Below are 27,190 nucleotides of genomic sequence, written 5' to 3'. Positions count from 1 at the left end.
CCCCTTTGTGGATCTAGCCCTATGAGTTTGTAGAGTAGGTTAGTACAATGAAACCCCAAATGCAAGTGTGGCCTGTGGACACATCTGCATTGTAAACAATAGACTAGATAAAAATTATAGAAAATATAAGGTGGGGATCAATTCTGCCCTAACGGGATTAGAGCTGGCTGGCCCAACAGGAGACTTCCTCCTCTACCTATTATATGTGAAGAATAATATGTGAGATGTTGGCTTTAGCCCATACCCTGATGGAAGGAATGAGTATTCTCCACTTGTTAGTGAGAAGGTGATAGATAGCTGGCAGAGAACTATATTGAAATTTCACTGGGAGAATGGGGCTCTGTAACCCATACGAGAAGAGGAATGTATGCACACTCACTGGTTAGTTTTAAATCTTTCAGTAAGCCACTAACCTTGTCCCAGTTCGAAATCTGCAGCTTCAGGAAGAATCAGAATCCTTCAGAAGTAGGGTGACCATCCGTCTCGTATTGGCCAGGACAGCCCTGTATTTGGGGTGCCAGGAAGGTGTCCTGATTTATTTCTAAAAAGGGGCTAATTGCCCTGTGTTTGCTGGCTCCTGGCTCCCCAAGCCATGGGGAGTCAGAGCCCAACCAGCATGGCTTCTGCTAGATTCCCAGCTCCCCACACCTGTGGGGCAGCCAGGAGGATCACTGGCGTGGCTGGCCTGGATCCTGCTCCCCACTGCCTGGGGGAGCCAGAGCCCAAGTGGTGTGGCTGCTGCCTGGCTCATGGCTCCCAAGCTGCACAGAGCCGGGAGTGCACTAGCACTGCTGGCCCAGATCGGCTCCCCGTGGCTTGGAGAAGCCAGAGCTGGACCAGCACAGCTACCACCTGACTCACAGCTCCCCACAGCCTGGGTCAGCTGGGAGCTGCTGCTGCCCCCTGCAGCCAGGGAGCACCCCTCCCCAGTAATGCTGCGGCCCTCATAGGGAAGCCACTGCCTGACTGGAAAGGTGACCATCTGTCCTGGTTTGGCTGGGACACTAGCTCATCCCCCTGTCCCATATTTGGTAGGGGGAGGTCTGGTCACCTTGTTCAGAAGGTTTCAGTTTGAAGGAAAGTGATAACAATTGGGTCTTGCTGGTGAGGACTTACCAATGGGATAATTAGGTAACAGGCTTTTTTGTCTAACATCCACAACAATGTTCTTATAGCTCCATAAAAGGTAACAACAGTATAAACTTCCCTCAGTCTGAATTGCAGGTCTAAATCTAGTTGTCTTTGCCTTCCAAGTACTTACACTGGCTAGGTGCAACTGTAAGAACATCAGCAGGTGATTAGAGAGATTCTATACAAGGCTGACTGCAACATAACCCTCGATCAAAGTTCACTCTCTCTTTTTTCCTAAGCTGTACTAACTTTCACTTGCTCCTCACATAGCATCAACCAGTGAGCATCAAAGGGATTGGTAGTAGGAAATCTAATAAAAATGATCATTTTCAATATTACAGTCCCAGCATCTAAAAGGATCTCATTCTATGACTATACTGAAATAGACAAGTTTATCTACGGCGGGCTTCAAAACCTGTCAAGGCTAGTAGAGTGTTCTGAAATACAAGAAACATTTTTGGGGGGGATTTTTAAAAGCGCTGAACTACCTTAAGCACTTTCAAAAATTTCACCTAAACTATATATTTCTCCTAGCACTGCTATACTTTTTCAAAGATTTTGGTTCGAGCACCTGTAGCACTTAATTTTTTTCATGTTTATACAGTACCTCCTAGATTTTACTATAGTAGTTGGTGTGCTGATGGTACTGGCCTTATGCAGTACAATTTTATTTGCATCTGTTCTACATAAACCAGATCCTATTAAAAGCATTTGTGCAGTTGCTGCAGTGAATTTTGTCCAAGCTCAGAAAAATCTTTTTTTTTCAGACATATGCATTGTGTCCATAATATGAAAATGGGTTTTAAGAAAAAAAAATGATGCCTTCATTTGTATATACACATACGGCTCTGCACAGATATTGTGTATTGTGAAATGCTGGCTCAGTAAAAAGCTGCTAGGACAGATGTTCTAGATCTGAGATTTTCACTAACAGCATGCATATAAACTTAAAGAAACATCAGTTCTTTCTTCTCAAACTCCAAACAACTCATAGGAGAAGACAAAGTCATACCCAAGGGGGGTTATATTGGTCTCTGTAGTATACTTATTTTATTGGTGCAGTATAGCAAGTTAAGCAGGCAGGCTGATTTCTAAGCTACCCTCATTTTTGTCTCAGAGAAAATATTTGTACCTAGCTGAGCTGAGCTCCCTTGAGCCTCATTTTTTCAGGGGTTAGTTGAGACCCTAGGACAGATCCTCCAGAGCTCTTTGCAACAGCTGGGGCATTCTATGATGCGCAGCACTGCTACTATATGGCCTGGCCAAGCCACACCCCTCAAACAGAGGTATATATGCTGATTGTACACCCCAGCCAGGGAGTCCCCACGTGGCTGCTAATGCTGGTTTTCCAGGCCTTCTGGGCTGGCAGGGTAGTGCACAGCTAGCTGGAATAGAGGCAGGGATCTGGACAAGGGGTCCTGATTCTCCACACGTTCCTCGTTAAAGATCATTTAGACCTGTGCAAACTGAGCAGCAAACTCTACTATTCTGGTTTGCTAGAATTTTATGTCTATTTTGCACAGATATAAACAATGATACAAGGAGCTGTATGATGAGGAATCTGACCTATATTTCTCTTTGAGCAAAGTAGCTTGTGGTAGACAAAATACATAAAATACAGATTCTGGTTTTAGTTATACCAGTAAAACCCAGTGCAGTTTTTTTTCCAGTCAAGTTATTCCAGATTTACACTAGTTGTAAAAGAAAGAAGACTCTTGCACTCAGATGGAAGTTAGGCCTGCTGTAGCAGATGCTGACATTTGCCCTATGGGGCCTAATTCTGAGAAATGTTCTTACTGATTTCAGAGGAAACTGAGGGCACTCAGCCCTTTCTCAGGAGCACTCAAATGAAATAGGAAGTTTAATGGGAATCAAAAGGTTTTCAGCGGTCAGCAACCCCCTTGAAAAAAAAAACAGATTATTTGTGTGTGTGTTTGTGGTGGAGGGAGTAAGCTGTTAGATGGATGCTACCATCATCACCAATCCATTCCGACCATAATCAGTAGGGAAAGACTTCCAACCGTTTGAAGATTCTGAAGAGCATTTTCACTTGTGCATAAGGTAACTGAAATATTAGCCCAGACTGGAAAAAGAGGGGGTTGTAAGTTTCAAACGACTTTGTAAAATATACTCAACATTTTAAATCATGCTTTCTCTTGTTACTCTGCTTACATCTTCAGAGAGTGCTATCTACAGTTTCATGACATCTCTGATATCTGTCTGTTACCTCCGAAATACTTTCAACTATTTGGGGGTGCTGTAAGTTGATTTGTTTTGTGTGGTGACAGCCTCAGTGAGCAGCTATTCCGGGTGATCCATATACAGCTCTATGTGGAAATCTATTCCAGAAATTGGTTGGCTGTTTTTTTGTTTTTTTTTCCCCCGGTAACCACATACTTGAAGCTCATGTTTATATTTCTTGTTCACATTTAATTTAGGTTTTTATTTTCTTCTTTGTCCTGAAAGTAATTTTTGATTTTTTTCCTCCGCCTTCTGTGACTTGTGACCATGTTGAATTGTCCCCATTGAGAATTGGCAAAAGCCTTGGAATAACTCATGTGCTGGAGAAATCAAAAGGGAAAATGTGTAAGCAAACCTTCTCCAGCAGGGAAAACAGCTGGTGTAGAAACAAGCCAACACAACCTGCAAAAACATCCTTGTAGCACAGTATGCAAAACATGTGCTCAACCAGAAAACATGTGCTCAACTTCACTGAATCAACTTCCTTGCACAGATTAGACAGCTCAGATGAATGACATTACAAACAGACTAGAATCTCATAGCCCTTACACTTTCTTATTTTTTGCATCTGATCCATGATTTCAATAGGAACTGAGAGCACTAAGGAACTTACAAGAGGAGTCTTAAAAGGGATTGAAATTTTTAGGTTCTGGTTGTGCATGGTGATGGTAAACCCCTTCCACACCTGTCCCTAATGACATCTTAGGTTTGCTTATGAGAGGTGCAGAGTATCCATGACTCTCGCAGGCTTTGGTGGGCACACACAGGCCCAGCAAAAGAGTTTTCAGGGCCCATGGTGATACTCTGACAGTAGGATCTGGCTGGTGGGTAAGACCCACGGCAGCACAGTGACAGTGGGGCCTGGTGGGTGGGTGGTGGATGATATTTGTCAATTGAAGCAGGGAGACCTGAAGGTACAGGGCCTAAGGCATCCACCTTGCTCACTTTGCCCTAAGGTCAGGCCAGGTCTGTGTGATATATACAGTATGCATTTAGTTGAGAATGTGTGCTGCTGTAAGGTCCTAAATATTATTTGGTCCATTCACTTGGTCACTATTCAGAGAGAGATTTGCGCAAATACCTCCTGGACAAAAAGCAGCAGGCAGGAACTCTGACAAGGACTATAATGCAGAAATGTATTTCTCTCTCTTTTACAGATGTACAGGAGTTGTTGATCTGTTTTTAAAAACTTTCTAATATGGGCATATAGTGGAGGCTTTGGTTATCAGTATAAGTTATTGTGGGATCCAGCCTTAATTTGCTTTTCTTATCCAAATATACATATCATACTAACAGAGGAATGGGTTAACCCAGTTGGTTTTCTTATTGATGCTTGGTGATGAAGATGCCTCATATACTGGTCCACAGATGAAGCTACTGTAAATGCCTATCCCTCAACTATCAACCTGTCTGGGGTAGGAGAAAAAATAACACAGTGTAGGTATGGTTCACTTAAAACGGAGTGAAAAAAACAGCATCTGAAGGCTTGTGTTCAAAACAGTCCCATATTGTTATTAGATATGGAAATGGTAGGGGAAAAGAAATAGAAGAAACAAAAGCCAGCTTTTGTGAGTTCCAGAGTAATTCCTTATGATCCAGAGTCTTGTACAAGATGAATTGAAAGCTTTAGGATGGCATTCAGGGTCTCTCCCTGATTAAGGCACTATAACAGGCTATCTTCATCAAGCCTGATCCAGTGCCACAGCAAATAGTTAGGTGTCATTCACTGCATGTGTTGCTAAGTGCTCTCAGTATATCTATGTATAGATAGAGGAATATATGTCATTTTCCGCATGTTTTCCTGAAAAACATAATATAAAGAAGACAAAAATCAGAGTTACATAATTTTGAAGCTTGTGACTCAAAACATGGTAAGCTTAATGCATGATGACAAAAAATGGAAGGAAATAGAGAGAGGCATCAGATACCAACAGGCGCTGAGCCCATGGTGGTTGATGACAAGGAGGAGGAGGAGGAAAGTCAGATGTGTCCCAGCCCAAATGGGAGATGTATTTATTAAAAGGATACAGGTACTCTGAGTTACTAAATGTAAACTAGTAACAGAGAGGAAGCCGTGCTAGTCTATACACTATCAGAACAAAAAGCAGTTAAGTAGCACTTTAAAGACTAGCAAAATAGTTTATTGGGTGAGCTTTCGTGGGACAGACCCACTTCTTCAGTCTGGCTGTGGTCTGAAGAAGAAGTGGGGCTGTCCCATGAAAGCTCACCCAATAAACTATTTTGCCAGTCTTTAAAGTGCTACTTAACTGCTTTTTGTTTTGATAAATGTAAACTGTTTTCCCAAAAGACCAGTTTGCTAGTTCTCTTGTACTTCTGTGGCTAACACAAGCATGCATCTAATATGTGGCTTTCCCTGTAGATCCTGCCATAATCCATGGCTGATATCCCAAGTTGTCAATCCCTGGTACTGAATTGTGCCATATTCTCAGATGAAAAAATTTACTAGTGTGGAGATCACGCTTTTCACTTTTAACCAAATCCAAATCTGAGCTTGGCTTTCTAGTGACAACAGGCTAGTATATTACTTGACCTCTGCCATCCTCCCATCTATAAAAGTCAAATAACAACATAATTATGCATGGCCATACTGCAGTGGCGTGCAACCCACAGGCTGTATGTGGCCCACTGAGGTTCTACGTGTGGCCCGCAACCCCTCTAGCTACCCCCTCGCCCATGTGCCTCTCATGCACTGGGGAACCAGACCCCACACTTCCTTGCTGCTTCCTCTCCCTCCCAGCAAATTTTAGAGTGTGTGAATTGCCTGATCTGCACTTCATCCCTGCTTCTTCCCCTTCCTCCCAGAACAGGAATGAAGTGAATCACCTGTTTGCACCTGTTCCAGATCTGGGAGGAACAGGGAAGAGCCGGGATGGAGCACAAATCATGCATTCCAAAAGTGCGGAGGGCGGGGGAGGCTTAGCTAAGTGCAGGTCTCCAGTGTCCTACTGTGCAAGAAGCATGTGGGAGACCATAACTGAGACGTATCATGGGGCCATATCAGAAAAGCAAGTGCAGCTGCTGCTGTCAACGCTGCATCTGGTGCATGGGATAATCAGAGTCTGTGCACTAATTTTGATGAACACCAGATTCACAATGATTTTTAAGAGAAATTGTCCTCCTAGCTTTGATCCTTCCATCGCTGTCCCATTATAATTCTTAACCATGATGAGTAATTCTATTTACTCCAATTGTACCACTCTTGAAAATTAGGATTACTTACATAAGGGTATCAGGAATGGACCCTTGAGAAGGTATATTAGGGTGGTTACCTACCACATAATGTACTTGCGTCTGTTCATAGTTAGCTTGTTTCTTCCTCTTCATCCTCCTCCTCCTCTTCTGAATTATCCTTTTTCTTTGATTTGTCACTGAATTCAAAGTTCCCTTCAATATCCAGCACCTGTAAATGCTTTAGGCTTTGGAATGTACTTTCCTTCACTGCTCCAACTGCTATCTTATTATACCTTCAAAACAAAAGTGTGGCCACTGTGTTTAAAATAACTCTTCTTTGCAGGGGTACATTCTAATTTTTAATTTTGCCCTTATGTTACAACATATAATCTCTGCAGATGCTAAATACAGTACACCTTTTGCCAACACAGGAGTCTTTGAAGATTAGAAGGTAGCCAGGATACAAACTTGCCATAACATTAGACTAGCACACAATACCACTCCAAGAAGTATCACACCAGCCTAAAAAAGCAGCACTGTTCAATACGCTAACAATGACTGGCCTGACTCTAGGATGACATTTGTGAGATCAGGGCATTTTGAAAGTGGACATTTTTAAACAGTCCCAGGTTCAACAGCCTGATGGCAAAACACTGGGGCCAAATGCTGAAGTTCATAAGTGGCCTTTGCTCAGGCAAACCCAGCTGATTAAACAAAGCCCACTGATGGGTGAGCCAAAGGGGGCAGCTGCAGGGGGGGGGACCCTCATGCCCTAGGCCCTGTCCCTTCCAGGCCCCACTGGATTAAACTGAGAGTGTTGGCTGAGGACAAAAAAACACAGAACTTGGCCATTCTGGATGGAGGAGAGGAAGAGATGGAAAGTAATGATCTGTGAGCAGCCAGGTGAAGCTGTTACTTTGATATCATTATTGTTTTTGATTGTACCCCAGTTGACAAAGAACTTCTATAGCAGGGAAACCCATAAAATGTAAATAATACACAAAACTCCTCACTCTGATTTTCTTCCCCAGACCTGAGGAAGAGCTCTGTGAAGCCAGAAAGCTTGTTCTTTCAACCAACAGAAGTTGTTCCAATAAAAGATGCATAGTAAGTAATATAGTCTCTCAAAACATAGTGTGCTTGTCTATGAGACTCAGGGACACCTCTTGATAGTTTTAGATTTTTCCCCTTAAAGAGTGGATCAAGGGCTTCTTAGAAAACACACAACAAAGTGCAAAAACTGTTCATCTGTCATTTTTGTTTCCTAAGTGTAAATGCTCTAATATGTATTTTTAAGACTCCTTCATGTTTGTTGAGTGGCCTGTCTCTTGAATGTGCTCTCTGTTGTATTCTCTTAAATATTCACAGATGCACATTGTTTTTAGAATGAAATGATGACTAACAGCTTCTTGTTGGGAAATACATCGGATTTTCACAAGGCCTCTCACTAAAGACTACAGCCAGACATTTCTGAATATTTGTTTCATATATACACTTTTATATAAATCTGGTTTCTGAACTGCATCCAAGTTCTCACTAAATTCTCAGAAGCCTGAACAGCTGGATTCAAAGACATCAGGTTTTAATTTGGTTTGTTTGGTATGCAATAATTTATTCAGGGAGGAATTATTCAAATATGTAGGGTACACAGATTTGAGCAGTTTAATTGCATATAAAGGAATCAAATCAAATAAAGGTCATCATCAGCCCATCACAGGCTTCTGAACACGTTATTGGTGGGGTAAAATACCAGATTAATCATATATTCTGTATTTTCCAGGGGTTTTATACATCCTGTCTGAGCAATATTGCTAACATCATTCTGTTCAAATAATAAAAAACACATACATTTACTGAGCCAAAAACTGATTTCACTTGCACTGGTTTACATCCAGAATAACTACCTTTAAGCTAGTTCACAACAATTTAGATTCATACTGGGTATAGATGAGATGAATATGTAGCCCATTAAACACACCAAGTATATAGTTTAAAAAATAAACTATTCACCTGTTTTCAGTGCTATTTAATCTAAACTGCATGCTAGACAGTGGTAGCTAAAGGTTTGCAGTGGTTCACAAAGTGAAGAAGCAATCTTTTCATAAGTCAAAAAGGTACAAAAATGTAACATCTCTTTCAGTGCTGTGGGAAACTGAGACATCTTGGTTTGTAGGGCTTCATGCCCATGAGTTTTGAATTTGAACAGAGCTCTGGCTACATAATAAATTGACCCATGCCTGTTTGAAAAACTCACTAATTGAAAAGTTTATAAAAGCGAGTGAATTTGGCCCAAGTTTTGGGTATGCAGTGAAAGCTGGTAAGTTTCACTTCTTATTTTTAATGTTTCACCCAGCTCAACTTTGTCCTTAATTAACTTGAAATTCTGAATATCAGGTCATGAACTTGTTTGAAACTTTGGGTTTCTATCTCTACATTTCAGGTCACTCTTCTGCAGACAAGTTCTATTCAGTGCAGAACAGTGGCTCAGGGGATGTGTCTGCATAGCCCTGCCTTCCAAGTGTGATATGGGCTACTTATGCTGCCTGAACTATGTAAAGGGTCCACAGCTCACTCAAGAATGAGGCCCCACATGTTTATACACAATGTGCATAAATGGCCATCATATGTAGTGGGTAAAGCTGCTGCTTGGGGAGGCAAGCTCCACGGCTTGTGGCCCCATCCAAACTCCAGTCCCGCTCCACCAAGGCACCCCACACTCTGCCAATGCCCTGCCCCCCACTGCCTCTTTTCTTCCCTCCCCTACTCTGCCTACCCCTTCCAGACAAATACCAAACAAAACTCTTCTAAAATTTCTTTCTAAAGAAAATGGAACACCTTTTCCACTGCATGCAAGATTGTGAAGACTGCACATGCGGAAGCTCCCTTACTAAAAGTGCTAAATCTGAGAATAAAAAATGTCAGTCATATCCGGAAGTGTGTGAGAGATTTATTTGCAAAAACTTTGTAATAAGGGCAACGCAGCTTTCCTGCAGAATACGACATTAAATATCATGGAATACAAATACATGTTGCAGCTCTTTTCTGCTTTACATTTTCTGAATCAGTATTTCTAAGCTGATTTTCTATTTTAAAAGTACTCTTAAACCTTCATAAAATAATCCTTCCCGATTACTTCATATTTAACACACTGAAAAAAGACATTATTTGGAATTAATCAGTCAGAGCAGTTTCCTCTGTTCATAACAAAGTTCACTCCTTTTAGAAAAAGGGACCACTAACTTATTTTGTGTGCTCTCCGTAACAATACACAGTTCATGAAATTTTACCATATGTTTATATTACAAATATATTTCCAAAGCTTTTAGACCTAACAAAGGATTTTATATCCTATTAAGGGACTGATTTTGGTGGTGGGTTCTCTTAAAACTAGTTAATCAGTCATTTGTGCAGCTCTCTGGAAGAAAATGTATTGTTGTCCCTTTTAAGGAGTCTCTTCAACAGTGGGTGATTGTAGAAATATTACAGCAGGGATGGCCAAAAAGGACAGGAAGATTCTCCTTTATGAGGCCAGGGTATCTTCTCTTAAATTCAACTGGGCAGCAGATAATTAGTGCAGGTTCCCTGGACCCTGATCCTTCTTAGGCTACACCTACACATCAGCATTATTTTGAAATATGCCATTCCAGAATAGCTATTCTGAAATAGCCTATTTCGAAATAAAACAGCTACACACAAGAATGCATTTTAAATAGCACCCATCTATTTCAAAATTGCATATCTGGACACATAGTGCCTATTTTGAAATAGTACCATTGGATGCCATTATGGCTTATTTTGAAATAGCACTATTCTGGCTACATCTACACTACCCTTTAGGAAGGGGCATGGGAATGAGCAAGTTGGGAAGATGCTAATGAGGCGCTGCCACGAATATGCAGTACCTCATTAGCATAATGGCAGCCATGCACGATTTGAAAGTGCTGCTTTCGAATTGCATGCTGCTGTGTAGCTGGGGGCCTTTCACAAGGTCCCCCCAGACTTCAAAAGCACCTTCTTCCTTTTTGGTTTTAGGGAGAAGGGGCTTTCAAATTCTGGGGGGTCCTTTTGAAAGGCCCACGTCTACATGGGTGGCACATGATTCGAAAGCAGTGCTTTCAAATCGCGTGTGGCTGCCATTATGCTAATGAGGCACTGCATATTCATGACAGCACTTCATTAGCATCTTCCCAACTCGCTTATTTCCATGCCCCTTCCGAAAGGAAGGGGCTAGTGTAGACATTGCCTCTACGTCTTAACAGTGCCTATTTCAAAATAGCTATTTTGAAACAGGCATTATTCCTCCTGCATACAACATGAGAATAATGTGCCTGCTATTTTGACTTTATTTCAAAATAGTGTGTGCATAGTGTAAATGCTCACAAAGTCATTTTGAAATAACAGCTGTTACCTTATAATAACTTTGCTGTGTGGCTGTAGCCTTAGAGGGCCAATCACCCTATGATACCCAGGATCATATAAACATCCTAATCATCATATCATGGGCTCACCTCTTCCCTTCAAAACTACCACAGCAACACACACATTGTGCAAAGCTAAAACCCTGTATGCCCCCGACCACTCACAAGCTTTTGTTTGTCATTCTATAGAGATTCAGGACTGAAAATCAGTGATAAGGCTGAGTTAAAACTTACCAACTTTAAGTTCCTGGGCATAAGAAGCACATACACTGTTGTCCTGTATTCTGTCTATTCTGTTGGCCTGACCCAATCTTACAAGAATTGCAATGCAAAATGATGCAGTACTCAAAACAGAGTGAATGTATGAGGTACACACATACCCTTGCATTCATATACACCTGCACCTTGGATTACTGTATGACTACATTGCCCAGGAGATGCTAGGTTTTTAAATGGTGCCCCTGACCCTAAAGAAGCAAGCAGTCACAAAATACAGAAAAGCCTATATGTAGATTCAAAGTAGAAAATGCCCTCACCTGAGGAAAATTCCCTTTATGTTGGGTGTGGAATCAAAAGCATTCTCTGACACCATGGTGATCTTGTTGTTCTGGAGATAGAGATATTCTAAAGATGCTGGCAGGTCTGATGGAATAGAAATCAGCTGATTGCCACCCATATCTAATAACTGAAAGGAAGAGTCATACAGCCAGGGGTTAACTGAGTGTAGACATTAGCAGCACAAACCATATTTCATTACTGGTGAACCAGACTGTGATGCGTGAATCTCAAAAGGATGGATATTGACAGCCATTGGCAGGGGTAACCAGCCAGTTTTACATGTGCAAAACTTATCCTGGATTATTGGGTCTGATTATCTGAATAAGAAATCACCAGAAGAGAGAGAGAGAGGGAGCGGGAGCAGGAGGGAGAGTCTGTGTCTTTGTATAAACTGAGCAGCCAAAGAGGTAGCAGGTTTCTGCCCTCTCACAGTGCTATTTAATCAAGAGGCGACACATCAGAGATCTAGCTGCTTTGTTTATGGGCACCTACATTTCTCTACCTCTATCCTCATGCATTATTCCAGGCCTATTTGTAAATGAATGAAAAACAGCCTGGGCTTCAATTATGCATAGAATTCCTTGGATAATAGTCTCTCAAACACTTCATTGATGAAAGCTACTCTTCAAATGGCAAGAAATGTTTCTGATTCAGACCAATATGTTAAATTAGCTAGGGCCTGATGCCACAACCCTTGCTCACATGTCTAGTCTTACAGAAAGAAATGGGCTGAATACATCTCTCACACCCTATCTAAGATATATGTGCACAACTCCAATCATTGTACTATCTGGCCACCTCTGGGAGTTATACTACAGCAAACCTGCAATGCCAGTGACTTCAATGCACTCATTCTAGATTCGGGCCCCAATCTTGCAAACATTTATGAAAATACTTAACTTTGCACATGCAAGTAGCTTCACTGACTTCAGTGCAAATAGTCATGTGCAAAGTAAAGCATGTGGATAAGTATTTGCAGGACTGGGGTCTTAACAGCTGCTATCTGTCATATTTCCTACAGTGGGACTACTCACCTGAAAACTGCAGCGTCAACCCATTAATGAAGTAGAAATAAGTGTATGTTGTAAGAGAAATAACTGAGTAAGTAATAAAGCCGCTCAAAAATGCACTCTGCCACATGCAACATTAAGCAGTATCCATAGAGGCTACTTGAAGAAAATAATTAGCCTGTACAATAAAGTCATTTTTCTTGAACAGGGTTTATAATGTAGTAGGGTGCAGCAGGACTCCAGGAGCTCTGCAATTGCTATGAACTGATGTTAATTTCAGTGTGTGACAGTGGCATAAAACCAGAGTTACGCAGTAGTGAATGAGACCCTTAGATAACAGACGCTTATGTCTTCTTAATAATTAAACCTTCTGATATCTTAAGAGCATTTGGTTTTGTTTGAAAACAGATGGGTTAGGATGGAAAAAAGCCTGAAGTCTTACAGTGAAACAATCCCACCATCTGTGATCTTCATCAGTAACATCATCCTTCGGAATTAAGTTCCATCTTTGAACTAACCCTCTTTGAACTACAAACATACAGTTAGACTTTAGTTTACCTGCCTTCATTATAAGCACCCAGTTAAAAAGCAAATTAAAAATGCATGATAAAAACATGAGGCCAGAGTAAAAAGCTGACCATCCGTCCCGTATTTGGCAGGACAGTCCTGTATATCAGGTGCCAAAAAGGCATCCCTACTTGTTTTTTAGAAGGGATGAACTGTCCCACATTGAGGCCCTCGGGGCTGGGGTTGGGAGCGCCCACAGCTGCTGTTTTCCTGGGGCTCCAGGGCTGGGCGTGTCCGCTGCCACCACTTCCCCAGGGCTCAGGGCCAGTAGCACCCGTGGCTGATGCTTTCCCAGGGCTCAGGGCCAGGAGTGCCTGAGGCTGCTGCTTTCCCGAGACTCTGCGCAGGGAGCTCCAGCAGCTGCCACTTTTCTGGAGCTCCAAGCAGCGAGCACCAGCGGCTGCTGCTTCCCCAGGGCTGGGAGAGGGGGAGCACCAGCTCCCTGGGGCTTGGTGCAGCTGTGAAGAACTACCCCTCCCACCCCATATTGAGATATGATCACGCTAGGCCAGAGCCTCACCTACTACAAACTGACATTGCTGCACTGATTTCAGTGGAGTTATGCTAATTTACACCACCTAAGGTCTGATGCACCATTTTCTCCCTAGACTTCACGATCGTAACTAAACCTGAAATCAACTTCTGCATTATCAAAATTCTTGGCCTGTCTGAAGCCCTTACGCTGGTAACCAGGATCACATATATTCTGCATCTGTTATCCCTGAGTTACTTTCAGATACAGATCCCTCCTTGCAGTGCAGTAATGTAGGTAGAGTAGATGGTTGCCATATGATAAGAACAACACCGTTTAAAGCAAGGAAAGGGTATTGCCTAAAAGGAAATGTTGGCAAATCCTTCAGCTACTGCAAAATCATTTTGCACAGCACAGATGAGATGATTCCTGCCTGCCTTATGTTTCTACTCAATTTCCCCTGACAACTAACCAAGCAAGAGGCAGCTGATTGAATCCAAACCTCCTAACCACTATCCAGGTGCCTTACCCAGCTGAGCTGCTAAATCATACAGCTTGGCTCCTCTGACTGTAAGGTGCTGTGGATATTTTGTGCATTAACAGTTTGTTTATGCACTCTGTACCTCCCAGTGTCCCTCCCTTCTGAGCTCTACATAATAAAGCTGATTTAAAACCCTTGGGGTAGCGGGGAGGCATCTGTATGGCGGCATCTGCGGTTTTAACTGTATGACTCATTAATATCCAGTTATAAACAAAACACAGGGTCCAGGAGCCAAAGAAATCCTTACTTCCTCTGACAACAGTATAACAGGAGCTGTCTTTCTTTTTAGGTGGCTAACTGTGTCCCAAGTCTTTGTAAAAATCAGAGAATGGCCCCTTTCTACACTGCCCTGCACTGAATGTGCAGACCTAGAAAATAAGGACCCATCTTAATCTACCATTAATGCTCCCTAAACTGGGTCATGCAACTAGGGAAGGGACATCTATGTTACCAGTACAGGTGAAAGAAGGTGGTGTTTCTACCTGGAGACTGCTGAGTTCCTTCCATGCTCCTCTGTAAATGGAATTGACTTTCAATTTATTGTTGCTCAGGTATAGCTCCTGCAGCTTTGTCATCCCTGCCAGAGCTCTTCGTGGAATGGTGCTTATGTCGTTCTCCTTCAGTTTCAGGATTTGCAAGTTCTTTGGAAAGCCAAAGGGCACTGTGTAGAGCTTGTTCCCAGAAAGATCCAAGGCCTTCAGCAGTCTCAACTTGCGGAAGGCCTCCCGATGGATACGAGAACTTGTGATCTTGTTGTAGCTCAGGTTTAGCTCCTCCAGTAAGTAAGTGGTAGCAAAGTCATTCCTGTTAATCTCAGAGATCTGGTTGTGAAGGATCATAAGTGTCTTCACTCGCCGAGGCAGCCCACTGGGAATCCTTTCCAACATGTTGTTGTACAAATGGACAGTGTGCAGCTTCTTCAGGCCCTGGAAGGCTAGCGGGTGGATTCCTCGGGCTTTCAACTTGTTATTGTGAAGCAGAAGGTATTCAAGGTTCCTAATCTGGATCAAAACATCCCTGGCAATTGTCTTAATTGCATTCTTCTCCAGGTGAAGGAGGACAACGTTTCGAGGCAAGCCAGTTGGGATTTGTGAAAGGTTATTGCTGGATAAATCCAGATATTCAAGGCTGGATAGTTTCCTTGGAAATGCAAGAAAGAAAACATTCTCTATTTACATATTGCCAAATGAAATTATAATCTGTTTCCCTGAGGGATTTACGTCCTTTCTTAAAGACTTTCTCCTCCTTCCCGCCATTATGGCCACCCTCCCTTTCAGTCTCTGGCTATATCTACACTACGGCCTTGATCAATGCTCTGAGAAAGACCTACTGGTAGTCAGTTTAGCAGATCTAGTGCAGACTTGCCAAATTAACCACAAATCGCTCTCCATAGCTCTCTGTTACTCTACCCAGATGAGAACAGTAAGGAAAGTCAATGGGAGAGTCACTGGGCTCCTGTTGAGCCCCCATGGTGTAGAGCTTGCAGGAACTTGACTTAAGGTACATTGACTCCAGCTACTTTAATCACATAGCTGGAGTTGTGTACCTTAAGTCAACTATCTGCAGCAGTGTATATATAGCCTTTGATGTTGTATCCTTAGTAGGGACAACAGAACGTGTTGTTTCTTCACTGGCCACTAGAGTATATCTGGTGCCATCAAGGATTTTAATGCTTGCAGGAGAGTGGGTTGGTTACCATAAGCATTTGACCCGTCATAAAACATAAATACAGCATGCTGTCACTTCCTGTTGGTTTCAACAGGAGCAGAACCCTACACTATGCCTTCAGCTACCAGGGAAGGAGGCATCCTTTGTTTAAAGGTGCTGTAGGGTACAACTTAAGAAGGTTTGCATTTGTGTGGCAGCAGCTGAAGCTAGGCCTTCTCATACAAACCCAGTAAATAAAGACATAAAATGTCACATTTTGTAGTAGGAACCTTGTGCCTTGTGGTACACGTAAAGGACAAAAAACAAAAAACAGCCAAATAAACAGAGGTATAAAGTAAAGCGCACAGTCTCACCAGAAGGTTTCATTGTCCATCCCTTCATTAGTCAAGTAGTTGTTCTGCAAATACAGCTCTCGAAGGCCCATGAGTTCATTGAATGCCCCTTTGGGAATCTTCTCCAGCTTATTGTTCTGCAGCCACAGAAAGCACATCATCAAGCATCAGAGTCTAGAGAACAGTGGGGCACAACTCTGAGCAGCAAGCATCATAGGTCTCATGTCCACAGGCAAACAAACAACAGGTGGCCAAATCCAGCAGCTCGTTCTCACTCATCGTCTGGCATAACTCTCTAAGGGCTTGTCTACACTACCACCTTCCTTCGAAGGAAGGATGGTAATTAGGGTGTTGGGAGTTTACTAATGTGCTGCCGTACATAGGCAGCACTTCATTAAGCAAATGCCGCCCCGCGGCAACTTCGAAGTTTTAAACTTTGAAGTACCGGCACGCATCTAGCTGCGGCGCACCCGCCAGTCCTTCGAAATGCTGGGTCAACTTCGAAGTCCCCTTACTCCTCCAAATCCCTCTGCATGATTCCTCCATGAGAGGACAGCATGACCAAACGTGCACATTCTCTGCCCAAGGACTGCCTGATGGTTAACTACACTCAGGACTGAGACATGCAAGGCTGCCAGCCAGCCACCAGCAATAAACATTTTGGAAACAAGAAAAAAGGAATTTTGATCTAGGCAAACAGTTTGTTGCTTTGCAAACCAGTCATCACTTCTGATGCCAGCAGACTTGTACATATAGGGGAGATTGACTGCTCTCAGGGATGCTTTTCATTCAACCCAAACCTAGCAGGCACAATCTAACAAAAGGCAGTTTACATCTCTCTCACACACAAAGCACTGCATCTCAGATGTAAGAGAATACACAAAGTTGGTTCTATTACCTTTAAGTGTAGTTTATACAGTGCTGGAGGCAGGTTCTTTGGAACATATTTCAGGAAGTTGCTGGACATGATCAATATCTCCACGTTATCAGAGCCATTGAACATATTATCAGGTAATCCAGCGTCTGAAAGTTTATTGTTATGAAGATACACAGATCTACCAGAAAAAAATAGAGACTGAATTAGGTAGTATGGTCTGCTTTCCTCTCTTACCCAATGCAGCCTTGTGAGATCTATGTTTCAGTCCACCATCTTCTTCCTTTGCTACATGGCTGCTACTTATCTTTATTTTTAATGTATCACTTACTCTGTCAAGTATAAAAACAGATGTGCCCAACCAGTCTCTGAAATGGTGGAATACTCAAAATCCAAACCTGGAATGGGATCTGTATTTTATAAGTGACCCCATCTTTAGCAGGCTAAGACAATGCCTGGGATTGCTGATGGCAAGACTCAGGTATGCTTGAAATCTGGATCTGAATTTAATTGCTTGAACCCAGCTCTGTGTTTGGCCACTAGGCAGAGGGATTCTATTGAAGTGATGGGTTTAGAGTTTGGTTTGATTCAGATAGGTGCCCCAAAGTTTGGGTGCTATTCTTAAGAACATCCCATCCTCAAGTTTGCAAAGTTGGGCTATTAATCTCTTGAGGGTTGGTCATCTCAGGAGATTTCCATTTTCTCTACTTCCATGAAGGTTAGAAATAACACAAGAATAATGTCTATGTTGCTATTTCAGAACTTCTGCTTCCACAACTCAGGAGTGTGAAGATCACTATGAAGATGAAACAACAAGCTTAAACCAGTATATAAGACAGACTTTTAAACTTAAGGTGAAGATTCAGGGAAATATGTTTTTTATTTTCCTCTGCACCAGTTAGCTCCATCAGATGAGGGGAAACAGTTCTGTCTCAGAAGTGGAAAGGAAACATCTTTCTTACATAATCTAAGGCGGCAGCTGTGTTAGTCTGTAACTTCACAAATAACAAACAGTCCTGTAGCACCTTAAAGACTAACAAATTTATTAGTATTTATTGTTAGTGTTTAAGGTGCTACTGGACTGTTTGTTTTTTCTTACATAGTTTTTATAGTTGTGCAATGACAGTGATGTCAGAAGAGCCATTCCCAATTTACACCTCTGCAAATCAGAGGAAAAACAGGTCCAACCCATCCTCCCTTCTTTTCTTTTGAAACTAGCACTGCCATAAACACTGGGGACTGCTTTGATTTCTATAGTCCTTTTGTTTCTGTATGTACTACAAGAGGCACTGCATCCCTGGTAGCAGGTTGAGAATACAATAAATAGGTGACCACTTCCAAAGTGGAGATTGAAATGGTTGCATTTTCTGATTTATCCTAGGATTTTGTTGCAAATGTGGAGATGATTTTGTGGCAGGGTAGGGGGAGGAGATTTTTTTTTTTTTTGTACTCAGCATAGAAACAACAGCTCGACAGACAAAGGAGAACAACAGGGAAGGGCATTACTCATTACGGGGTCGACTACGCTTTTAACTCAAAAGTATTTGCCTTTCTGCAAATGCCTCATTCCAAATAAGCAGAAACTGAAAGTAAATACTTTACTGGGGGAGGGGTGGGAGAGGTACAGCAACGGGATATCTGAGTTAGGATCTTGTATCAGTCCAGCTCAGGAAACAATGAACAACTATTCTGTATTAAACAATGACTGCTACACGAGAGCTTGTGGAACTCACTTCAGAAGAGCCCAGCTACTAAGTGTGATTCAAGAACTCAACAGCTTCTGTAATTCAGGTGCTGAATAGAAGACATATGCTTAAGCTCGGATGCAGTCATGAGATATCACTCAAGATGAGTAACTGACCCAACCTTTTTAAGTGACTGCAGCAGTTTACCAGACCCAGAACATGTTTCCACTACCTGCTGGATCCAGCTGGGACCGATTTATCGTATCTAGTATAGATGGAATAAATCAATCACTGAGTGCTGTTCCACTGACTCTGGTAGCCACCAAAACAAGACGATCAATGGAAATTGATGATTATCAGCTGTCAATTTACTGTGGTGAAGATACTGCAGTGAGCAGACCCAGTTATGCTGGTTATTCACATAGCTGAAGTTGTGTAACTTGGGTCAATGGCCTATGGTAGTTTAGACAAGGCCTAAGAGCCTAGAAGGTACTGAGCTAACACAACTTGTATGTAACTCAATGGAAATTGATGAGTCAATTTGCAGGATTGCAGGATTAGACCTTGTGTGCTCAATTGTGCCAGCCAGCAATAGCCACTAACAATTCAAATATGCATGTCACAGCCAGCAGTGGAGTGTGGGTTGCTCTTGCAATGGATTCTGACAGATTAGACAGATTAGATGAGGCCAAACTTCTGTGGCACAGATGACATTTCACAGCTGGCTTCTGTGCATTCAAATGAAATGAGGGTGGTCTGTGGCACTGCACTGGGGCCCAGCCTAGAAAATCATCACTAAAGAATAGCATTTGAGCCGAGAGAACCAGCCCCAAAAGGCTGAAGTACTGATGGGGGTTGGTAAGTACAGTTGATTCCAATACTCTTGCATTATTAACCGCAACATTTTAGTCTCAGCTTGATCACAGCCTTTCAGTGAAGGAATGAAGAGTGGGGGAGGGGGGATATTTGACCTGTTAGTCACTGAGTTGATTAATCTGTAATCTGCACTGCTCCTTGCCAATCATAATAGATAAACACAAAAAATGATTTAGAAGATGTGTTTATTAAAAATGTTGGATGCATGGTTGTGTGATATCCAGCAAAAGCCACTAAAATGCATTCCTTTGAGAGTGGTTTTGGTCCCCTTGGTAAAATAAACAATCCTCTTCCTCCACAAGTTATCTGCAGGCCAAAAATAGTTTTGGTAAACAATCAAATTAAACAGTTATCCTCACCAACTCAATTGCACTAAGCAGTGACAGAACATACTCTTCCTTTCACTTCTGAGTGCCTTACCTCAGGTTTGGCTTCTGTCCGAATGTGAGCCCATAAATCTTTGTGAGATAATTGGCTGCAAAATCTGCACTGATCAAGGTATTTGGTAGAAATTTTGGAGCCAGAGTTAGCTGAAAAATAAATATCAGGGGAGGGAAAGTCAGTAAGATGCAATGAATGGTTTACCTACCAATACTGGGTTATCAACAGACTATCTGAAGGCTATTTACTTTGAGGAGGCAACCATAAGTGACACAGTCCGAGTGGTCTCATTAAAAGCAGTGAGGCCTTTTGTCCTCACTAAATAATCTCCACAGGATGGAGCTAGAGTCTTTCTTCAAAATGCCTGGATGGGTTTTGCTTTGATTGAAAGAGGCTTTTTTTCTTTTGGTGAGAGAAATGAAGGGTTAAGAGAGTAAATACATTTCATTTATGGTTGTAATTCCTGTGAAATACTATGCCAAAATGTGTATTTTTAAAAAGGCAGCATATTGCCCTCCCTACTAGAGTCTTATGTAAAAGTAACTCCAGAAGCCCTATCATTTTGGGGATTAGCACCCTTAGTTACAGACTATCCAGCTATGTAGACTCCCTCCTCAACCCCTATGCCACCAACACTCCCAGCTATCTCTGAGGTACCACTGACTTCCTGAGGAAATTAGAAAACTTCCTGACACCACCATCCTTGACACCATGGACGTAGAGGCTCTCTACAATAATATTCCACATAAAGATGGACTACAAGTGAGCCCACAGCTAATCTGGTGTCTGATCTAGGTAACTTTGTTCTGTCCCACAATTATTTCCAATCTGGGGACAATTTATGCCTCCAGATTAGTGGCACTGCTATGGACACCCACATGGCCCCACAATATGCTAATATATTTATGGCTGACTTGGAACGACGATTCCTCAGCTCTTGTCCCCTATTACTCCTCCTTTACTTATGATATATCGATGACATCTTTATCATTTGGACCCATGGTAAAGAGACTCTAGAAGAATTCCACAGAGACTTTAACAATCTGCATCCCACCATCAACTTCAGCCTTGACCACTCCACATGAGAGATGCATTTCCTGGACACTACAGTGCAAATCACTGATGGCCAGATCAATACTACTCTCTCTACCGGAAGCCTACTGACCGCTACACATGATCCATCGTTTATAGTCAAGCCCTCAGACACAATCACATTTGCTTTGACGCTACTGACAGAGACTGAAAACTACAAGATCTCTACCAGACATTCATAAACCTTAATTACCCATCAGGAGAAGTAAAAAAAAACAAAAACAAAAACAAATCGACAGGGTCAGATGAGTACCCAGAAACCAGCTACTCCAAGATAGGCCCAAAAATGCTAATAATAGAACACCAGTGGTCATTACCTACAGCCCCAAACTCAAACTACTGCAATGCCTCATTAAAGACCTACAACCTATAATAAATCATGAGCCACACTCCAGAAGGCCTTAAGTGACAGACCTGTTCTCTCCTATAGACAACCTGCCAACCTTATGAGGATTCTCACTAGCAACCACAGCCTATAACACAATACTACTACTCCTGGAACTTTTACTTGCAACAAGTCCCGTTGCCAACTTTGTCTACATATCTATTCTGGAGACACCATCACTGGACATAACCATGTTAATTACAGAACTAACATATTCAAATTCAACACATTAATGCGGTTTGAACAGGGACAGCAATTACCTGACCCATTATAATAAGGACTCTTTCACATACTTTGATGTTTGACCTACCACTTAACTTCCCCACTCCTCACTCTCCTCTTTCTGCTCTTCTATCTGTTTTGCCAACCTTTGTAACAATTTTTTCTGATTTGTCAACCTTGATGTTAATTTTTGTACCTCTGTGCTTTATATATTGAGTCTGTTCTGGTAGGGCTGTAGAGTTCATAGGAATAATGGGATTTCGATGTTGGGGGAGTCCTTTCAGAAAGGACCCCCATGTAGATGAGCCGCGCAGGAGTGAAATGTGGCAATTTTGAACTGCCGCAGCTGGCGGCACGCTAATGAGGCACTGAATATTCATTTCAGCACCTCATTAGTATTCTTCAATTTGGCCATTACCATGGTCATTTTGAAGTTTTGGTAAGTGTAGACATAGCCCTAATAAATTATATTGTTAGCTGTTAAAGTGCTATGTGACTGGTTTTTTGTTTTGACAGAACACAGACTAACACAGCTATCAAAACAAAAGGCAGTCAAGTAGCACTTTAAAGACTAGCAAAATAGTTTATTAGGTGAGCTTTCATGGGACAGACCCACTTCTTCAGACCATAGCCAGACCAGAACAGACTCAATATTTAAGACACAGAGAACCAAAAACAGTAAGCAAGGAGGACAAATCAGAAAAAGATAATCAAGGTGAGCAAATCAGAGAGTGGAGGGGTGGGGGGGGAGTCAAGAATTAGACTGAGCCAAGTATGCAGACGAGCCCCTATAGTGACTCAGAAAGTTCCCATCATGATTTAAACCATGTGTTAATGTGCCGAATTTGAATATAAAAGCCAGCTCGGCTGTTTCTCTGTTGCCATGTGTCATGTAGTACAGGTTGTACCTCCCAAAACTGGCACTCAGTGGTCTGGTAACCAGGCGGCTGGGGCACGAGAGCAACCTGAGCCAGCCTCCCAGCAGCTCTGCAAGGGGTGGCAGGGCCAAGTCAAGGTGTTGTGTCCTCTGGCAGTTGCACGGGGCTGGGGCCAGGAAGCTGGTGTCCCCCAGTAGCCGCGGAGGGAGCTGGGGCTGGGAGCCCTCTGCAGTGGCAAGCTGCATCTGCAAGGCCAGAGAGCTGTGGCTGGAGGGCCAGCAGGGGCAGCCAGGGACCAGAGGGACATTAACTTCCCCTGTTCTGGCAAAACCCCTTGTTCAGGACCTTAGGGTGCCAGACCAGGGAGGTGCAACCTGTAGTTACACCACACTTTAGTTCCAAAGTCTGATGCAGATTTGACAACTAACAGGATGTTGGTTACCAGGCGTGCTATACGAAACAACACAGCAGAATATAATGTTGGCACAGAAGCAAATATGGGATGTATATTTACAGTTACATCTTATTTGTTAAACACGGTGTATTGAAAACAAAAGATGCATTCTTCTTCCAAAAAGTTTATAATCCAAACAAGGCAGATACAGGGCTTGCTTCTCTTCTTTGCTTAGTGCTGTTCAATATCTTTTTCAACTATCTGGGGAAAAAACTGTTGCTGGTAAAGTTTGCAGATGGCAAAAATTGGTGGAGTAGCAAAAGATTAGGAAAGCTCAATTCTACTGAGCAATCTGGATCATATAGTAAGATGATATTACTGCATAACAGCTAAAGTCAACATCCTACATCTAGGAACCAAGAACAGAGGTCACACTTTTAGGACGGAGGTCTGTATTTTGGAAAGCAGCAACTCAAAAGGACTTAGGATTCAAGGTGATAAGATGACTCAAGACATGAGCACCCAGAGCAGTGCTGTGGCTAAGAGAATAAATGCAATCTTTGAATGTATCAGAAGGGAATATCAAGTAAAAAGAGGAAGAGGTTTTCAGTGCGTATGCATCAGAAGTGAGATAGTTACTGGAATACTGTGCCAGTTCTTTTTTTAAAAGGATGTTGACAAATTGGAAGGGGTTCAGGAAAGAGCTACAAGAATGTTTTGAGACCTAGATAACCTGCTTTACAAGGACAGGCCAAAGAAGCTCAGTGTATTTTAGTTTATCCAAAAGAAGGCTGATTAACCACAGTTTGAAAGTACCTGCATGGCCTGGTCATCCCTCTGTGCTACTTCCCTCTGTCCCAGTCCTCTTCGCGCCCATACCCACACTCCACCCTTTCCCCAAGCCTTACCTCTGCTCTGCCCTTGCCCATCCTGCCCCTTCCCCCAGGTCTCTGCCCCCTCCTCTTTTGAGCAATGCTGAGAGCTGGTGGGATGGAGCAGAGCAGGGCTGGTAGCACTGCTGCCGGCCCTCAAGCTCTCCAGGCCCTGCATCCTGGAGGCCAAGTGGGGCCAGCAGCACTGCTGCTGGCCTCCATGCCGCCCAAGCCCCTCTGAAGTGCATGGGCCCCTAAAGCACGGGGACAAGGGCAACGGCCCTGAGCCATCCTATGGACAGGGTGATTCTGCTGTGTGGTGAAAAGATTTCTGGCAGTAGAGGAGACAAAGGCATAAAAAGATGCACCAGCCAGAAGCTGAAGCTAGACAATTTCAGACTAGAAATTAGGAGCAAAAATTTTTAAGTGAAGGTAATTAACCATTAGAACAATTTGCCTAGGAATGTGATAGATTCTCTGTCACCAGAAATATTTAATTAATATTAGATGTTTTTCTACAATGATACGTTCTGGAGAATACAACCAGAAGGTATGGACTAGATACAGTTATTATTTGGTGAAATTTAATGAGGTACATTATGCAGCAGGTGAGACCACCTGAGTATACTGGTCCCTTGGCCTTAAATACTTTGAGTCTATAAATCCTCCCCTCACACAGTTTGCACATTCCATGAATATCCTTATCTATTCCGGATTTACATAGATATCAGTGCACTGGGAGCCAGACCTACAGAGTAGGCAAGACACAAAGAGGCCCCACATGAAGGAATGTCAGTAATTCTTTATTACTCAAATTATTATTAAACAATTCTTGTGGGCCTTAGGGAAAAACAGCAATTTTAATGGGGATCTACTTAGCATAACTTTTTAAATACCTGTATAGTTAGAGAGTGCTGAAGCTGTTCTTTCTGCTGCTGTGTCAAGCATGCACTTGGACACAGTAGTGTTCTATCACCTTGTAGTTCACCAGACACAGTGTTAGAGGGGTAGCCATGCTAGTCTGTATCTTCACAAAACAAAAAAGCAGTCCTGTAGCACCTTAACGACTAACAATTTTATTTATTAGGAAGTGAGCTTTTGAGGGCAAGACCCACTTCTTCAGATATCTGACGAATTTGATGAAGTGGGTCTTACCCACAAAGGGTGTGTCTACACGGGCACAAATCTTCGAAATGACCATGCTAATGGCCATTTAGAAGATTACTAATGAGGCGCTGAACTGAATATTCAGCGCCTCGTTGGCATTAGGACGCTTCTGGCCATGGCACTTCGAAAGTGCTGCTTTCGAATGCATGTGGCTCGGTGCGGCTATACGGGGGTCCTTTTTGAAAGCACGGCCATTTTGAAGCTTTGTGCCTGTGTAGACACACCCAAAAACTCATTACCTAATAAATAAAATTGTTAGTCTTTAAGGTGCTACAGGACTGTTTATTCACTAGACATGTAACTCAGACTTTTATTTTTAAACTGAAAAATAAGTTTGTTTCATTTGTTGGTCTCTCAGTTATTTCCTTCTTAGGCTGCCTGAAAATGTTTTATGGACATAAAGCAAAAGAGCCCTTTTGCCCAATCCCTGACCCCTTGCGAAGCTTTCTCAGCAGCAGAAATAATGGGTGGAAAGTAAAGGCATTTTACCAGCTACCAGCATGGACACTGTTTTGCCTTTAACTTTAAATGTGCTTACTTGTACTCTCATGGTACTGGCTTATGATAACAAACCTGGTCAAGAAGCTCTGGAAATGTCAGAGGGCAACAATCACTACCACAGCATAACACAGACATCAGTCACAGGAAACCAATCATATATGCAAGTAGTCACTCTCATGCAGGTTCGAGCTTTCCTGTCACATACATTGTCACCTGGGTCAAAGCAGTTACATGGAACACACAACAGCCCAGGACATCCCTGTGGGACACTCAGAGAAACAAGAGAACCACTGAAAACCACAGAGAAAGAAAATAGAGGTGGTGTTTCCACTGTCTCATTTAAAAAAAAAAAAGGAGGAGGAGGAGGTTTACACTGCTCAGAGCCTTATCTAGACATTTCTTCCCCTTAGGACAAGCTTGTGTCAACTGTCTGGCACTGGACAGTTGTTGTGGGCCGGTCAGATTTCAGAGATAAGAAGATATATTTAGATTTAGCTGACAGAAGCAGGCAGCTCTCTCAATCTATTTCACAGCTAGGTATGAGGAGCAGAAGAAAAGGGTACAATACTAATAGAATGGACACAATAACTGCCCCATTGCTACAACTTTCACTCATTGGCTTTTATGACACTTAAACTTTTTTTTTTGTGGTGGGGCGGGGTGTCACCAACAGCCAGGAAATGGATGAAGAGCACCAGGATCTTTGTGTATATGGTGCAATGAAGGTCCTGGAAGCAATGTTAACAACCTTCTTATCGCCCCTCTCTCTCCATTCTATCCTCTTGCTCTGAGGCACACATCAGAAAAACATGGCTGCTCTCAAAAGCCTATAAACACGTTACTCTGATGGTTGGGCAAGTTATTCTTTCATCCACCGCAGCAGGGAAATTTCATGCTCTCACTAATAATGGAAATGTGGTGAGCTGAGGGAATATTGCTGTCCTTTCTCTGACCTGCTGTGCTAAGCTAGCAAATGTTCAATCTAAATGTGTGGTTTGTGTTCCAGGTCTTGGCCATTAAGAACCCACCACTCTCCCTACAGAGGCCTCAACTGTCCAACAGTAGCAAGTTTGTCTTGAAAATGATTTGCACTATCTGCTTGTGCAGAGATCCAATGACCAAATCTTTGCTGTTTCTAATGCAGTACATAGGACGGATGGTGTCTGGAACACACTGTTCTAGAGTAATTCCTATAATATTGAAGGTGATTTTCATTGGCTAGTTCTTTGGAGAATTTATGCTGGGTTTTCATAGCTGTTAGCAGAGTTAAAGTAAATTAAGTGGCTGGGAACTCTCCCATCATTATTATCTAACAGCAATCTAGTGACTTCAACCAGTCAGATTGTCTCTGCAGCCTTATTGCTGCCCTCCCCAATGTCTCCATATTGCAGGGTTTTTTCCCCCCATGATTAACTGGTAGATTAACCATTTAAAGTGCTGTCATGAAATCTATGTTCAGTCTGTGGAATCAATTTTCTACTTGTCTGCTGCAGACCCCACCATAAAGAGAAAATGCCTTGGTTCTAGCAAATCCCATATCAATATGGGAATATTGAGAAATTTAAAGCCTCCCTGATGCAAAGGTTGATGTTGATCTTAATCAATATAGCCACTTAGTGCCCTGCCCTCTATTTCAGCAGGTGGCGTTTTGTTAAAAGTGATGCATGCTGTGTGTCCCCATAGGCTATGTGACAAAGGCTTGTTCTGGAGGTTACTGGAGAATTTAAATAAGT

The 27,190-nt window shown here is 42.5% G+C and overlaps 1 protein-coding gene across 2 annotated transcripts in view; it reads right to left on the bottom strand.

Annotated features, from left to right (window-relative positions):
• Nucleotides 1-2,121: 2,121 nt before the first annotated feature.
• PODN (podocan) overlaps nt 2,122-27,190 on the bottom strand; it is a 39,388-nt gene continuing 14,319 nt past the window's right edge. Inside the window, exons 5-11 of one of the 2 annotated variants that reach the window (XM_075002425.1) lie at nt 19,986-20,095; nt 17,029-17,185; nt 16,152-16,267; nt 14,613-15,270; nt 11,519-11,667; nt 6,667-6,857; nt 2,122-5,173 (exon numbers count right to left, since the gene is read on the bottom strand). In XM_075002425.1, the coding sequence (XP_074858526.1) occupies nt 6,695-6,857; nt 11,519-11,667; nt 14,613-15,270; nt 16,152-16,267; nt 17,029-17,185; nt 19,986-20,095 (1,353 nt within the window). In that variant the 3' untranslated portion in view covers nt 2,122-5,173; nt 6,667-6,694. The remainder of the gene's footprint in view (nt 5,174-6,666; nt 6,858-11,518; nt 11,668-14,612; nt 15,271-16,151; nt 16,268-17,028; nt 17,186-19,985; nt 20,096-27,190) is intronic. The other variant, XM_075002424.1, reaches the window with a different exon arrangement.

The sequence above is a fragment of the Carettochelys insculpta genome, chromosome 9, assembly GCF_033958435.1.
Source record: "Carettochelys insculpta isolate YL-2023 chromosome 9, ASM3395843v1, whole genome shotgun sequence".
NCBI lineage: Eukaryota > Metazoa > Chordata > Testudines > Carettochelyidae > Carettochelys > Carettochelys insculpta.
The sequence above is the reverse complement of the archived record's forward strand: the minus strand, read 5'-3'. Positions and strand labels throughout refer to the sequence as shown.